At 42.8% G+C, this 16994-nt stretch overlaps 1 protein-coding gene across 7 annotated transcripts in view; it reads left to right on the forward strand.

Moving 5' to 3' along the window:
- Ipo5 (importin 5) overlaps positions 1-16994 on the forward strand; it is a 50360-nt gene that overhangs the window by 16793 nt on the left and 16573 nt on the right. For 5 of the 7 annotated variants that reach the window (XM_039093991.2, XM_017599929.3, XM_224534.11 and 2 more), the window contains 9 exons: positions 3947-4027; positions 6617-6809; positions 8591-8693; positions 9436-9532; positions 9864-9968; positions 12714-12836; positions 12921-13041; positions 14813-14900; positions 15807-15913. In XM_039093991.2, coding sequence (XP_038949919.1) covers positions 3947-4027; positions 6617-6809; positions 8591-8693; positions 9436-9532; positions 9864-9968; positions 12714-12836; positions 12921-13041; positions 14813-14900; positions 15807-15913 — 1018 coding nt within the window. Of the gene's footprint in view, positions 1-3770; positions 3806-3946; positions 4028-6616; positions 6810-8590; positions 8694-9435; positions 9533-9863; positions 9969-12713; positions 12837-12920; positions 13042-14812; positions 14901-15806; positions 15914-16994 lie in introns of all 7 variants that reach the window. The other 2 variants (XM_063274353.1, XM_063274355.1) reach the window with 1 other exon arrangement.

The raw sequence follows: 16994 nt of genomic DNA on the forward strand, positions 1-16994 counted from the left end.
GCAAAAGAGTAAATTTGGGGTGGGGGAGGTCCTTGATACCATATGGTATAATACTAAGTTGTAAATAAAACTTCCTAGAAAAGTGCATGCACACACGCACACGCACACGCACGACTGCACAGAAGCTCTCAGTGCCCCCCTTTGAATGGGGAATTTGTAAGTAACCTAAACAAATGAAATACTAAGTCTGAGGAAACAAATATGAGAATACTTTACTGGAGCTGAGAAATTGGCACGGGTTCCAAGAGTATATTTGTAATTTATTCAACCAAAATAAAAATACTTAGTTGACACATCAATATCAGACTCTTGACTAAGGTTACTTTTACTCTTAAACAGTGAAAGTCACATTGTTACATTTTTTTGAAGTGGTTGAAAGACTTTAAATTTTCTAAAATGTTTCTCCATTTGAACAGATCATTTAATAGATCCAAGTCTACAAGAACGTTCTAACTTTACAGAAAATGTTTCTCATATTTAAGGAAATAATTTTGAGATGGGCTTGTGTCTTAGTCAGGGTTTCTATTCCTGCACAAACATCATGACCAAGAAGCAAGTTGGGCTGACACTTCCACATTGCTGTCCATCAGCAAAGGAAGTCAGGACTGGATCTCAAGCAGGCCAGGAAGCAGGAGCTGATGCAGAGGCTGAGGAGAGATGTTACTTACTTGCTTGCTTCCCCTGGCTTGCTCAGCTTGCTCTCTTATAGAACCCAAGACTACCAGCCCAGGGATGGCACCACCCACAATGGGCTGGGTCCTTCCCTCTTGATCACTAGTTGAGAAAATGCCTTACAGCTGGGTCTCACGGAGGCATTTCCTCAACTGAGACTCCTTTCTCTGTGATAACTCCAGCTTGTGTCAAGTTGACACATAAAACCAGCCAGTACAGCTTGGTAGCTAGCACATGACTTTAATTCCAGCACTGGGGAAGCCAAGTCCGGAGGATCTTTGAGTTCAAGGCCAGTCTGGTCTAGTTAAGTTCCAGGCCTGCCAGCCAGGACTGAATAAAGAGACCCAACTTCAAAACAGGAAGGAGGGGAGAGAAGGAAGATTCTTTTGGATGTTCATATGTCTTGGGATACAATAACTAATACAAATAAGGAACTAAATAAATAATTGGCAAGCAATTCAAAAGCATTCATAGTATCTACAGTTGGGCATTTTTATCTGACATTAATTGTGTGTGAATTTTAATTCTTTTTTTATTTTTATTTTATGTATATGAGTAGCTGACTTCAGACACACCAGAAGAGGGCATCAGGTCCCATCACAGATGGTTGTGAGCCACCATGTGGTTGCTGGGATTCGAATGAACTCATGACCTCTGGAAAAGCTGTCAGTGTTCTTAACCATTGAGCCACCTCTCCAGCCCCATGAACTTTAATTCTTAAAATTCCTCACTGATAATAATTGTATTGAAGAAGGATAACATTGGAAAATATACTTGATTAGGGAACCAAGATCTTTCTAAAGTAGAAGTTCCTTGCTCCCTCTTTGGCATTTTCTCATGCAAGGAACTGCCCTAAATCTGATGGAGTGAGCAGGTAGAGATCTTCTCTGTGGGCAGGGAGGGGGGTGCAATGCTGGACAGGTTTTGGTTATGTATGGTAGGAATCGCATAAGGTTGGGTCTGTCTAACTCTGCTGGGTAGGGAGTTAAGAGGTTTATTATATTGTTAGTCCTGTAACAGGAGTTTTCCTTCTTTAGGGTTTTTCACTTAGAGGAGATTGTTGCTTGCTGATTATTTGTATTTTTGTTTTCTAGACAAGAGTCTTACCCTGTAGCCAAGGCTGGCCTGGAACTGCAGGCAGTGTGAGCTTCATTCTTGCTTTGGCCTTCCACGTGCTCTGTATGACTTTTTAGTAACAGCTTTGCTGTGTTCTTTAGTTGCTTTGGTAAAAATTTAAGTGAAAATTTTCAAGACACGTGTATATTTTGTAATCAGCCCATATTTTACATAAATTATGTCATTTTTGTAATAAACTTAGCGCAGCACCTCAGCTTGTAGACCTTTGGGCGCTGTTTTCAGCACTGTTGGATCATGTGTTTTAGATCACGTGTTTTCTATCATGTGTTTAGATCACGTGTTTTATCTCAGTCGGACTGCAGGCCTTAGGTTCGCCTCCCCCACAGAAAGCTTTTCCCTAGACTAAGGTGTTTCGGGACTTAAACTTAAGTAAGGGGGCTGGAGAGATGGCTCAGAGGTTAAGAGCACTGACTGCTCTTCCAGAGGTCCTGAGTTCAATTCCCAGCAACCACATGGTGGCTCACAACCATCTGTAATGGGATCCGATGCCCTCTTCTGGCATGCAGGCAGAAAGCTGTATGTTGTATACATAATAAATATTAAAAAAAAAAAACTTATGTAAGTAGAACTCTTGACCATGCTAGTCCCAAGAATGAGACCCAGAGCTGTGGGTGCCAGAGACATTTGAAGAATGGTTGTCTTGGAAGCCCAGGCTCTGTCATTCATTGTTGTCTTCCATTTTAAGTGATTTCAGGGGATCAAGGTGCTCACCTTCTCTGCCAGTATCTCAGGTGCTGTGATGCACTTAGAGGGTTTATAGGGATACCAGGACAGGTTCTCAGTAGCCTTTATTTTCTTCCTGTGTCGTTTTTGAAAATCCAGTGACAGCAAGTAAGGTCTTCAAGTTAAGACTGCTAAGAAACTAAATCTACTTTAGACAGACAGGTAGAAAGGTCATTTATTAAGAGCTTTTCCAGGTACAATACTACAAACGTGCTTAACCTGATCTAGTGTTCAGGTGAGAGGTCCGCTATTAGACTTCTCATGCATGAATTCTTTTCAACATAAGTCGAGACTGGTTTGGGACCTATTCTAACAATTTTGCTTTGTTGTTGTTTGAGATTTTAATATAATTAATTATATTTCTCCCTTCTCTTTCCTTCCTTTAGCCTTCCCATGTACCCCTCCCAACTCTCCTTCAAATTCAGGGCTTAAAAAAAACCCTCATATTGCATGCATATATACATATATATGTGCATATGTTGCTAAATATAGTCTGCTCAGTCTGTATATTTCTTACATGTATGGTTTTAGGGCTGAGTGTTTGTGTACTCCGTCCACAGGGGAATATCACTGAGCTCGCTTTTGACTGATGTCATCTGCCTTCTTCTTACTGCTGACACAGTACTGTGTGCTCCGGTACTACCTTAGGAGAGAAGAAAGGCATTCTGATCACAAAACCACTTTTAATAGATCCAGATTCCACATTGGAGTTTGTTTTTGTTTTTTGGGGGTTTTTTGTATTTTTTTTTATTGTTTTTTAGCCAAATTTCTCTGGACTACAATCATTTGAGAAATAGAATATTCCTTCCTTGAAAATATACCATAAAGAATTTGGATACTTTCTCTTGCTTTAGCTAAGGAGTTTTTAAGCAATTGTGATTTGAAAATGTTGCCAAGATTAAGTAGTTTGTTTTGGGTTTTTTTGGAGCTGAGGACCGAACCCAGGGCCTTGTGCTTGCTAGGCAAACGCTCTACCACTGAGCTAAATCCCCAACCCCCAGATTAAGTAGTTTGATATGTACTATATTTACAGATATCAGAGTTAGCGCTTGTTTGTAGTAGTACATTGTGCTCATGTTCTATTTGACGCTCCTGGAACTGAATTGTCTGTTATGAGCCACAGGGCCATGGTAATCAAACCAGGTCCTCAGAGAGCAATCATGCTCTTCACTATTGAATCTTCTTTCCAGCCCCACATTGCAGATTTTTTATTTACTAATATCTTTTTTGTTAACCAGGGGACATAAGTTTGAAAGTGTGCACACATGAAGAGGTAAGTAGAGAGCTCCTTCCTCACCCGTCTGGAAACTGCCAACGTCGGCAGTGACTCACTGTGTCCTCACCCATGTGTCCTCACCGATTCGCTCATGCAGTTTTCTAACATTTTATCTCAACTTTCCCTTGTCTCACGCAGGAAACCTATGAGAATATCCCAGGCCGGTCCAAGATCACATTCCTCCTACAAGCCATCAGAAACACCACAGCCGCTGAGGAGGTAACGCGCGCTTGCTCGCGCGCACGCGCTCGCGCTCGCGCTCTCTCTCTCTCTCTCTCTCTCTCTCTCTCTCTCACGGAGGGATGCTCAGTGACAATGAGAATCTAATAACTCACTACATATCAGAATCTTTATAGCCTATTAAGGTAGTTAATAATTAGTTCTTTATATATAATTACTTTTAGGAAGATCTTAGTTTTGAGATGGGGGTTGTATATTCTAGGCTGTCCTGGAAATTCACAATTTTCCTGCCTCTTTCAAAATGTCTGGCATTACACACATAACAAATAAATTTTCTAGCTATAAAAATTGGATTCTCTCATTGAACTATTCTAAAGGAAGAAAGAAGTTCTATTTGCAAAGTATTTGAAGAGAAATTTAGATTGACTTATTTTATATGAATGCACTGTACCTGTCCTCAGACACACCAGAAGAGGGCATCAGATCCCATTACAGATGGTTGTGAGCCACCATGTGGTTGCTGGGAATTGAACTCAGGACCTCTGGAAGAGCAGTCACTGCTCTTACCCACTGAGCCATCTCTCCAGCCCTAGATTGACTTATTTTATGTGCATAAAATGTTTTGTGTACATGTGTATATATATGTACCAGATAAGTGCCTACAGACTGTTGTAAACCGACATGTGGGTCTGGGGACGAAACCGGGTCTTCTCGAGAACAGCAGGCACTGAGCCATCCCCAGCCCTCAACAGCATTAACGTTAACCAGATAGTTTGAAAACAAGTTTATAAGACATGTGTGCATGGCCACTTCTACATGAAGCATGTGTGCTGGAGAGAAGCTCAGGAACAGTTTCCTGAACTCACTCTGTAGACCAGGATAGCCTCATTCACAGCAACTCACCTGCCTCTGCCTCCAGAATGCTAGGATTAAAGGTGTGCACCACACTCAGCTGTTTTTATATAATTTTAGAAGAACCATTATAATGAGGATTTAGGCACAAAAGGACAGGTTCCAAGAAAGAAAGGTACATTCCAGATTCTTGCTTTGTTTTTAACTGTGTATATGTTCCTCTGTGTGTGCATGTATATTTGGAGTCCAGAGAGTGACTCAGGTCTCCACACTCATACTCCCCTTTATCTTTGAGACAGGATCTCTCACTGAACCAGAAATTCACTCACTGATTTGGCTAGACTGTCTAGTCAGCAAGCCCCAGGATTTCTCAGGGTTCTGGTTTCTATCCCTGGGATTATGCTACCATACCTAGCTTTCATCTCCCTGGTCTACCATTTTTTTAAAAAAATGGTCTCACATTGTACCTAGGCCATCTGTAATTGTGAGTCTTCTGTCCCTGCCTAGCCAGGGAGTTTGGACCTTTAGCGAATTATCTATTGTACAAGATTCAGATTTACTGGAATTTTAATATATTTCCTCTGTGGTAAAAATGCCTTTTATAGTTTGCTTTTCTTGTGTGTTTAGTACTTAATTTTATTGTTTCCTACCATAAAGCAGTGTCCTTCCAGTACTGAATGTCTCTTACTATTTAAAAGTGTTAAATGCTTGGGTCTAGAAAACCCTGCCTACAAGCTTTGCATATATAGCAAGGTCCTAGACATTCTCTGCTAACAGTCAAGCATTTGCTTATGATGTTTGTTGGAAATGAAGAGAGCAGTGTACAGTAGCTATTAGCCGGTCCTTCTGTACACTGTAATTCAGAATGGTGTGGAGATCCTCACAGGGTGATTAACAGTAACAGCTGGCTGCTCTGCTCGATGGCTAACAAGGGAGCTAATACTGTGAAGGCAGTCACAAAGTGAAGCCATGTTAAATTTGTGCAAACCTTGATATGGCTCAGGTGTTAGCTGTGAAAGAGCCTCTGTATCCTGATTGTCACTCCCCTTAACTTGTGGTTAACTCAAGAAGTCATCATAAATATATTCCACAGGAGTTTCTTGGCTTTATTTATTTATTTTTGTTTTTGTTTTTGAGACAGGATTTCTCTGTGTAGCCCTCGTTGTCCTGGAACTCACCAGAGATCAGCCTTGCCCCTGCTTTTTGACTGTTGGGATTAGAGGCGTGCGCTGTTGCCACCACCACCCAGCTCCGTAGATTTTAATGTGAATCTCAGTGTACACCTGAGTTAGATCAATACTTTATAACTACTGGCAACTTGCAGATTTGCTCACACTAGAGAATCATAAATGGATTCCATAGCATTTTACCAGAGACTAATGAGGAAGGGCAGTTAATGACAAGAGTAGTCCAAACAGAGCAGAAGGTAAGGTAGGGAGGCAAAGCCAGGTGGGCACGTGATCGATAGTTCCCCAGAAGGATCAATTTGAATTTTCAAGTGTTTGGAGTTTCTTGCCTGTGCAAGATAAGATTATTATGACTATACTGAGCATCTCCCAGTTTTCATCCAAGACCCCCATGACAGGAGGGGCCTAGAGAGAACTACCTACTCCCTTAAATACTATCAATAAAGTTTGCTGCACCTCCCCCTAAAAAAAGAAAAGGTACTTTGAAGTAAGTCGTAAAAATAGGACAATGAAACCCATCCATGGCACAGGGCTGGAAATATTTTCTCTAGTAAGACACAAGGTTAATAACAATGTTATCTATTTATAGGCTAGACAAATGGCCGCTGTTCTCCTAAGACGTCTTTTGTCCTCTGCATTTGATGAAGTCTATCCAGCTCTTCCATCAGATGTCCAGACCGCCATCAAGAGTGAATTGCTGATGATCATTCAGATGGAAACACAGTCCAGCATGAGGAAGAAAATCTGTGATATTGCTGCAGAATTGGCCAGGAATTTAATAGGTTTGTGCACAGTAGGGTACAAGGGAAGGGCTCTTTAGTTGCCTCTGTTTCTTTGGACATTTTTGAGACCTGGTCCTAATTAGCCTTAATGTCCTGGCACATGCAGCTGCCCCACCCTGTCCTCCCGTGTGCCGTGGATAAGAGCGTCTACGACTGTACCTGGTCCTTTCCTCTCCCTCCACATTGTGTGGCTGGTGCTTCTATAGGCCAGGTTGGTCTCTTGCTCATATGAGTCCTGCCCCAGATCCTTGAATGCTGGGACAGCAGGAGAAAGGCCACATGCCCAACTTTCATGTCCTTTTGGTTTTTAAACTAGAATATTTATAGCTATTGAAAAACTGTATTCTATCAAAATGAATATAATTTTAGATTCTATCTTTATAGCTAAAGATTACAGGTATTTATAAAATCTAATTCTAATATTTTAACAATTTCTATTCAAAGTGCTCTGTAGACAGTTTTTGTCTTTGATTCAGGGTCTCATAGCACATGCATGCTTTGTTGTTTTGTGTTGTTGGACCTATCTTAATCTCCTTGTTTTGTTTTGTTTTTTAAAGATTTATTTATTTATTATATATAACTACACTGTAGCTATCTTCAGACACACCAGAAAGGGCATCAGGTTCCATTACAGATGGTTGTAAGCCACCATGTGGTTATTGGGATTTGAACTCAGGACCTCTGAAAGAGCAGTCAGTGCTCTTAACTACTTGAGTCATCTCTCCAGCCCAATCTCCTTGTAATCATCCCTAAGCTTGAACGGTGGAAGGGCCTTTTGTGGCAGGAGTACGTAGAGTACTTGACTAGTATGTCCAGGACTTAGGGTTTAATGCCTAAACCACAAATAAAGTTAAAAACGGGAATTTGGTTGTTTTCAATGTTCAGCTTTTTAAAAAGAAAGATAATGGTGGAAAGAAAGGAGGAAGAAGACAAACAGGTTAACGGGTGTCTAGGCTGCCCCAGACTCATGGTTACTTGTGGCAGTGTGAGCAGTGAGCCTCTAAAGGCCATAGGACCTTGTATGCTTACTCCCTGGGTGTCCAGGCTGGCTGTGGGCTTAGGGCAATCCTCTGCAGCCTCCCAGGTGTGTGGGCTTCTTTGCTCATTTTTTTCCTTTTTTTTTTTTTTCGGAGCTGGGGACCGAACCCCATTTTTTCCTTTTGAACTGAAAGTTGAATGTAAAACCTCACACGTTAGGCAGAAAGCACTTTACTACTATCCATGAGATGGTTTTGAAGTTGCGATTTTCTTGTCCTATCTAAGTTGGGTTTGAGGCCTGCACCACCAGGTCTGGCTTCAACTTTGTATTTTTTTCGTCTTGTTAAATAAACACTGATGGTGTCCTATGACACATACCCAGCACCCTATATGCACTGCACAGTGTGTGCTGGTCACGGGATGCTCTAACAGGGCAAGGCTGGTGTGGGACTATGTAGTGAGGCCCTGCCTCGAAAACAGCAGCATCTCTAGTTCCAGGGATCCCTCCAGAATGAAAGCAATAACTACTTTCATTTCAACAGTTGGGGAGGGAGAAGGTGTGGGTGTAGCTGTGTGTGTGTGTGCCCAAACACTTAGCAAACGGAAGTGCTCCTTACTCTACAGTGTCTGCTGACACCACCACACCGTCCCATGCAGTTGCCCTGTCCCAGTACTGCCGCTGTGGCGGAGTGGTTTAATGGACGTCAGTAGCATGGGAGGCATCTATGCTGCTGTGCATTGTGAGTCACACAAATTTATGAAGTTTGAGCTGTACACTTCATATCTGGATTTTGTATTTGTAGATGAGGATGGCAACAACCAGTGGCCTGAAGGTTTGAAGTTCCTCTTTGATTCAGTCAGCTCACAAAACATGGGACTCCGGGAAGCTGCCCTTCACATATTTTGGTATATAATCTGTTTTAGTATTTTGAAAACTTTATTGTCACTAACATCTTGTTTTAGCCTGGAAGTTCTGAGTTATAGTTTCTTAAGTTTTGTCTTTGTGTTGGAACCAGTGTGAAAGAAGGAACAGCTGCTCTTCTCACACTTGGCAGTTCCCCTGTGTGTCTGACAGTTCTGAAGTGTTTTCACACAGGACCCAGTGTAACTTTAAAAATCCACTTTGTTATTTTGAACATGGTGACCCTGCAGAAGATGTTTCTGGGTCTTCTGTGGCCATTCCATATTTTAACAGACTTCGTTGTATTTAGAGAAGTGCTTGTCACAGCATTCGGTGACTGCTGCATGGCTGTCTGCTTTGTACAATAGCAGCAGCTGGGTCTGTACCTGTGCTGGCGTAAGCAGTACGTAACGGGCTCTAGACACATCACTGGTGTGGTTCAGTGTTGCATTTAGCTCTCCAGACACACAGTGGTACAGCTTGAGTGTCCTGGGTCACTAAGACTGGATGCAGGTGGTCAGTGTGCGGACCTCAGGTGTGGCTTCTCCTCCCATCCGTAGCTTGTCTTCTACTTGAGATAGGAGAAAGGGGGCCTGGAGTGGCCTCTCTCCACTGCTCTCTGTGTGCAGCTCAACTGCCTTCTTTCATTCACCCACTTAGAATGTGTAGTAGGTGTGATTTAAGGACTGGTGAGTACTGGAAAGATGGTATAGCTTTTAAAGTCCAGTCTTCTGAATCATTTCTTAGGAACTTTCCTGGCATTTTTGGGAACCAGCAACAGCACTATTTGGACGTCATCAAACGGATGTTAGTTCAGTGTATGCAAGATCAGGAACATCCTTCGGTAAAACATTTCACTTCTATTTCCACCAGCTTCAGGTCTGACCTGTGACCTGAGTCAGTTGGGTAAAGGGCTGTTTGTACCCACTGTTTTTCGGTTCTGTTTCTGTCGGGGTGAGTGTTAGCATCTCCATGTCCACAGGAAGAGAGCAGCTGTCGGGTAGGCCCTCTTCTACCTTTATGTGGGTGCTGGGAACCAAGCATGTGCTGCAAGCACTATTGCCCTCTTAGCCATCCTGACAGCCCCCATTTTGACTCTTATGCCTTAAAGTATAAATGCTGGATTCACTGGAGTCTGCCGAACCCCTCACGGGTAACTCCTGCCTCCCTTGCAGATCCGGACACTGTCTGCCCGAGCTACAGCTGCCTTTATCCTTGCTAACGAGCACAACGTCGCTCTGTTCAAACACTTCGCAGACCTGCTGCCTGGGTTCCTACAGGTGAGAGCACACCCTCGCATGGGCCGCATGCACTCCTTCCTGACGCTGGTTTCCAGGGATTGCATTCTCATCCATTGTAGGTTCAGTCAGTGGGCATGGACATGTGTACCCATTGAGCCTGCATTCACTGTCCTTGCAAGGGTTCCTGATCTGTGAACTTCAGAAGACAAATGGGAAAATTCATTCTGTCCTTCTACTCTGAGTCACGGGGATCAAGCTCAGATTGCAGTCTTGGCTGCAGGTGACTTTACCTCCTGAGCTATTCTCTGGTTCCCTGAAAGGTTTTTTGAGACAAGATCTATTTTGTTTTGTTCTGTTCTGCTCTTCAGAGACAGAATTTCTCTGACTGTCCAGGAGTTCACTCTGTAGACCAGGCTGTCCTAGAACTCAGAGATCTGCCTCCCACCCCTACACCCAGCCAAGCCCCACTCCGTGGCTGAGGCAGCTTCTGACAGCCTAGCTTCACTCAGACTCAACCCTTTGCTATTGAAAGACAGTTTTCTGGTTGAGTTTTGTAGATTGTCCTTTTAGGATTTTTTTTTTTTTATTGTTTTCTTTGTGAGGTAAAATCAAAGGTAGCCTGTGTTTGCCTATTGCTTGCTAAGTAGCCAAGGAGGACTTTGAACTGAGCATCATCCTGAATCTATCTGCCTCCTAAGTCCTGAACTTTACGTCAGTCTTACGAGGTATTGAGAATGGGATACAGAGCTTCCTGCTTACTAGGCAGACAACAGTTTGAGCTACATCTCGACCCTCATAGGCTTTTTTAGCCCTTAATAGTTACAAAAACCTGTCTGTTGGTGAGGTTGTATAAGGGCTTATTTATTAAATTAGCAGATAGCCTATAAGATTTCCATCCCTTTCTGTACAAGGAGAAGGTGAGCGGGAAGAACACACTTGCCCAAGAGCACATTCCTACCAAGTGGAGGGCTCTCATGAGTGCATACAGGGCCGCAGGCTGGCCTTGCTGCCGTTTGCAGTTCTAAGTTTATGCTTCCTCACATTGTTAGTTCCCAGCGACAAGTTAGTTCTCCAAGGCTGCCTGCCTCCTGTCTTAATCACAAATCAAAGATTGGTATCCGTACTGTAGTGGTCCAGCCTTGTCCAACCCCCAACACCTGGAGGTTTTTGAGCAAATATGTGATATCCTAAAATGAAATTAACATAGGTCACACAACTCAATTGTGTGTATACATATTTTAAATGTCAGTACTATGCCTGTTACAAAGTGAAGAAATAAAATGCAGTATAATAAAATAGCTTGCTTTTCCACAAGCAAGTGCTTAGGCACAACTACCCTAGAAAACTATCAGAATAGTCTGTGATCTGTGCACATAGCTAAAACTGGACAGATGGCATTGATAGGTCAAGTCACACTTGTTTTTTCTGTTGGTAAAATTTTCTGACCACAGTGGCAGAGACAAGGTAGACCCAGGGGGCTCAGTGGGATAGCCACACCAGCCCAAGGGCAAGCTTCAGGGTCAATGAGAAATTACGGTGGAGAGTGATAGAAGATGATGCCTGATGTCGACCTTTGGCTTCCACACATGTGGGAGAATGTGGTACACTGTGCACATAGCAAAGTCCACATGCGTGGGTATGTGTGTGCAGTATCCTGTGCACATAGCAAAGTCCACACGTGTGGTAGTGTGTGCAGTACACTATGGAAATACCAAAGCCCATATATGTGTGAGTGTGCAGTACACTCTGCACATAGGAAAGTCCACATGTGTGGGAGTGTGTATGTAGTACACTGTGCTCATACCAAAGTCCTTTACGATAAAATGGTATTGAATTTATACGTGACCGTATATACTTTACAATAAAATGGTGTTGAATACGTATGTGACCACATATACTTTGGTGTAACTGGCTTCTGATACCTAACAGGAGGCAGATGCTCTGTAAGAAGTTGTGTTCTTTAGGGAGCAGTGACAGACGGGGCTGCGTGTGGAGGCCCACTTCCTTAATTGCAGCACTTGAAGGCAAAAGCACTGGGTCTCTGAGTTTTGAGGCTAGCCTTGTGTACATGGTGAGCTCAGGCTAACCAGAATTAACACAGTGGATCTTGGCTCAGAAAAGGTTTGGGCGTAGTCACTATATACACAGTTTACCCCTCTTTTTTGTTGTAATTGGTCCAACCTGTGATACAACTAAAGCTAAAAATAAGTTGTTACATTCTAGGCTCAGATCATATGATTTCCCATTTTTAGAAACACTTGGCATTTGTGATGATGGGAGATCTATGGTGAGAGAACCTTGCCATTCCTTCATCAGCCAGAGCAAGCATCTCCTGGCATTGACTTTTCTTGACCTCAATCGTATGTCAAGCAAGAACTGCTTCCTAGAAGAGATTGCATTCTAGACATGGGCCATATAGGTTTCAGAGTGGCTATATGAACACATGTGCTCAGCAGTTTAGAAGAGGTCCCCTTTCTCCAGGCCCTAACTAGTGTTTTGTGATTAAGCCATTCTTACAGTTAGGATGCTGTTTCACGGTAGTTTAGATCTGCCTCTTTCAGGACTCAGGCCTAAGTGTAGTGTGTGTGTGTGTGTGTCTGTCTGTCTGTCTGTCTGTATCTGTCTGTGTGTTCCTCAAAGGGAAAGGTATTCTCTTAACTCCAGGAACACATTTGCACTTGCCTGATTGCACTGATCAAGTATTTAGTGCTTCTTAGGAATGAGGCATTGCATCACAAGGTGAGTCTTGAGCACAACATTTGTTTTCTGTTTCCTCATTTGTAGGCTGTCAACGACTCATGCTACCAGAATGATGATTCGGTCCTAAAATCCCTTGTTGAGATTGCAGATACGGTGCCAAAGTATTTGCGCCCTCACTTAGAAGCAACTCTACAGTTAAGTCTAAAGGCAAGTTGACTCCCTAGATCAGTGCTCTGCTTGTTGTGTTCTAGTAGTCTGCACTACTGAATGTGTGCGAATTTGTCTTTGTAGTTGTGTGGAGACACTAACCTCAATAACATGCAGCGCCAGCTTGCCCTGGAAGTGATCGTGACGCTGTCGGAGACCGCAGCTGCTATGCTAAGAAAGCACACCAATATTATCGCACAGACCAGTAAGTCAAAGCTCTGTGACGACGGTTGCGATGGGGACTGTCCAGTCAGTTCGCTAGGACTGTGTGGCTTCTCAGCTTACTCAGTAATGAGTATGTGTTGAGTTAGGTGAATCTGGGGGATGCCTCTGTCTGTACATGTTTGGTGAACCCAATATTGTGGATCTGCTTTTAGTTAGGACTTTGCGGATCTCTGAAACCTGGTAGGTATTAGAACTGAAATTGGCATTCTTAAATTGTGTGCAGAGTTCATAGCGTACAAACTGATGAAGAGAGAATGGACACTGGGAGCAGACAGGACCACTCAGCTCTCCCCCGGCAGGGAGGGCTGCATGTGCTCAGGAGGCCCATGCGATTGTTGTGCTGTGGACACACTAGCTTTGGGACCAGCCTGTCCCTTTTCATCATGAGCAGCAGGTATCTGAGCAAGATTTAGACGAAGGGTGGATGGCAGGAACAAATATGTCTGTTGCCAGTTCCAGACAAAGCCAGCAGTGACATACTGAGGATTGGAAGCAAAGGAAACTATTGTTACTTATTGATCTAAGAGTTTATAAGGTTATTAATGATAAGAACAGGAAACATGGTAGAAACAACAGGTAAGCAGATGAGACCCGGTCAGGCCATTAAGAGACCAACAGAAATAAACAGAAGTTCTCATTGTAGTCAGACTGTGGGAGTTGCTCACGTAGACCCGGTCTACAGCTGCTATGAGGGAGCATGGTGCTAAGGGGCTGGCCAGAATGGGTCAGATGAGCACCATGGAGAGCTTGGCCTCATAGCCAAGGTGCAGGGTTTGTTGGTACGTTGAGGAAGGAAGCAGAAAGAGGAGTGTAAGAAAGAGATGGCTCACATGGAAAGCACAACCACAACTGACCTGTGAGACCAGTGAGGAGAGGTCGTGAGACAACTGCTTACTTACACAGAAGAAAAATTCCAACCCCAGATGTGTTAAAAAATAATAATTTGTAGTTGGTTAAAGATCCAAGTAAATCTAGATAGGTTTTCTAAGTGGAAGTTTAATAGGAAAGCACTTTCAATGCTTAGTTACAAGCCAGAGATAAAGATACCAGTATAATTGCAAATACTAAATTAACTGTCTACCAAAAGACAAGGCTCAAACTAACAAGGTCTATTCTAGGCCAGCCTGGGCTGCGAGAGACCCTGTCTCAACAGCTAAACCATGAGCTTAAGGGAAAAGGACAATTGCAACAGATACAGCTAACAAAGCTCTTCTTGAGAGATTCGTAAGGCAGCATTCTGGCTTAGCATTGGAAGCTCTCAATAGAAACAATGGTGGTTAATCAGTGTGAGTTGCTAAGAGGTATGAAGGTGCCAAGGAAGAAGCAGATTGGGGGATGCATGCAGTTTTCCCTGTTACTCATGCAGAGTGATCTAAAGAACTCAGAACCTGCCAGCCTTCACAGGCATTCAGGTCCCAGGAGGCAGTGGCTGGTGCTTTGTAGTTCTGTAAGGCTTGCTTGGACCACTCGTAGTCACTTCTCTCCATCCACATTATGTAGGTTCCAGGAGAGAACCAGTGCATCATGAGTATTCTGAAGAGAGTCTGCTTGCTTGAACACAAGGCTGTAGAACCTGTGTGGCAAGCTTGCTGGGAAATGCGATCCTTTGAAGAAAAAAATCAGTCTCACTTAAATTTCTGAAGATTTCTTCTTTTTTTTTCCCCTTTTTCTTTTTTTGGGGGGGTATTAAAAATAAAACACATCGATAAAATAAATTCAGTCTTGAGGTATAAATTAATTCTTGACCTTAGTTCCTCAGATGTTGGCAATGATGGTTGACCTAGAAGAAGACGAGGACTGGGCAAATGCTGATGAGCTAGAAGATGATGATTTCGATAGGTAATCTACAAATCCTGGGTTAGGGCTAGAAGCCTAGTAGTGAACAGAGGGCGGGGCTGAGACTGCGGGATCTGAGACCTGTCTCTCCTTACCAAGTTGTATCTCTAAACTCGTTAAAGTTTGCCTTTCTGTTAGGTGCATTTTTGTATCACTTAATGGATCATTTTAAAACAACACTTTACTTGGTTAGTTCAAGTTAAAGCAGGAAGGATATCCACGACAGCAAAATGTATACATTAGTCTGGGGTTTTTTTTCAAGAATTAAGTCAGTCGCTGGCTGTCTTTCTGTGTGTGTGAGAGGGGGGGATGGAGAGGGAGGGAGATATCAAGATCTGGTCTGTGACCGATAGCAGCCTGAGTACGTCTTGAGACATCTTTTTTTTTTTTTTTTGGTTCTTTTTTTTTTTTTCCCCGGAGCTGGGGACCGAACCCAGGGCCTTGCACTTCCTAGGCAAATGCTCTACCACTGAGCTAAGTCCCCAGCCCCGTCCTGAGACATCTTAGAGGCAGATGAGCGTCAGGTGCACCTGCTGGTTCTGAGCTTCTGTTTCAGGTGTCTGCCACAGGTGAACTGAATGTCTTTCTAGATTAGGAGAGACACAGTTTTCCTCAATAGCTGATTTACTTAATTCTTGAAAAATAAGCTGTGGACAGCACAACACCGCAGACCTGGTAGACGGAAGTTTCCATGTGCCAGGCTGGAGGTGTAGACCGCCTATCTAGCACTCACCCGAAATGCAAGAGCCCAACATCCACCCTAATTTAGCACACACAATGTTTTACTTACCCTCCTTTTCCTTCTCTACCTGGAGGGTTCTAAGCCCACAACTTACAGCAAAGACCGAATTCTTATCAGATATTTGCTCTGTATCCTTTTTGCTTATTCTAATTTCATTGTGTATTTAGCAATGCAGTTGCTGGTGAGAGCGCATTGGACCGAATGGCCTGTGGACTGGGTGGGAAGCTCGTCCTGCCAATGATTAAGGAACACATTATGCAAATGCTTCAAAACGGTGAGCTCCCTTTCTGACTTCTCGTAGTCTAGTAGCGGGTGTGCCCTTCTTAAGCTTAAGCTCTGACAATCATGTAGACTGTTTACAGTTAATCTGCTTGTTTCTAGAATGTTTAACCTAATTCTTATATTCTCCTGACGAAATTCTATTCAGTCTAAAACTAAAGACTGTGTTCTTAGGAGCCATGCATGGGTACCATTTTTGTAGTCCCCACACTTGTGAGCCTATGAAGAGGTTCATAAGTTCAAGGCTGTCTCAACAATAAAGTTTTACCTTAATGCTGAAGATATCATTACTTCTCTTCCCTCTAGAACTAGCATCAGTGCATAGAGGTAGGAAACTTTTGTTGTTGATTTGGCTTGGGGCAGCTGCTGTTTTAGGTAGCCTGGAACTCTGAAGCCTGGCATTGGTGATACACAGCTGTGATGGAAATGGACAAAATGAGACCCTACCTACAAATAAATAAATCAATTAATTTAAAGATAGGGATAAAAGGGGAAATTTTTCACTGGGTACAATTAGAAGCCAAACCATTTGTGTTAGTTGGTTATTGTTCCTTGGTCAGCTGTGTTCCTATAGTCATATCAAACCCATATTATTGTTACTTTTGCTTAATTTTAGTTTGTTTTCTACTTAAAAAGTTGATAAGGATGATCGTTTTTACAATTTAAAGTACAGGTGTGTGAAGCCCAGAGAATATTACAAGAGTATGCAAGCTGGGTGTAGTAGTCACACTCATTATTCACAGAAATAATTGCATGTGTTTGAATTTGGGTCTTAATGTGTACCCTTGGCTAGCCTGGAACTGTTAGCTGACCTTGAATTGAGAGTGATCCATTTGCCTCTGCTTCCTGAATGCTAGAATTAAAGGATGCAGTACCAGGCCTGGATAGACATACTTTTATTGTGAAGAACAACTATTATTCAAAGCAAAAAGGAGAATTGTAAGAATTACTGTATTTGTGTAATATTTTTAAATACTTTAGGTGAGTTCTCATATTATTGAGCATATTTATCTGGTCTTGGAATTTCACACATAATCTCTGTACGCTGTTCTTCAAAGGTAGAGTAAAAGAATGTT

This window comes from Rattus norvegicus, chromosome 15, assembly GCF_036323735.1.
Source record: "Rattus norvegicus strain BN/NHsdMcwi chromosome 15, GRCr8, whole genome shotgun sequence".
NCBI lineage: Eukaryota > Metazoa > Chordata > Mammalia > Rodentia > Muridae > Rattus > Rattus norvegicus.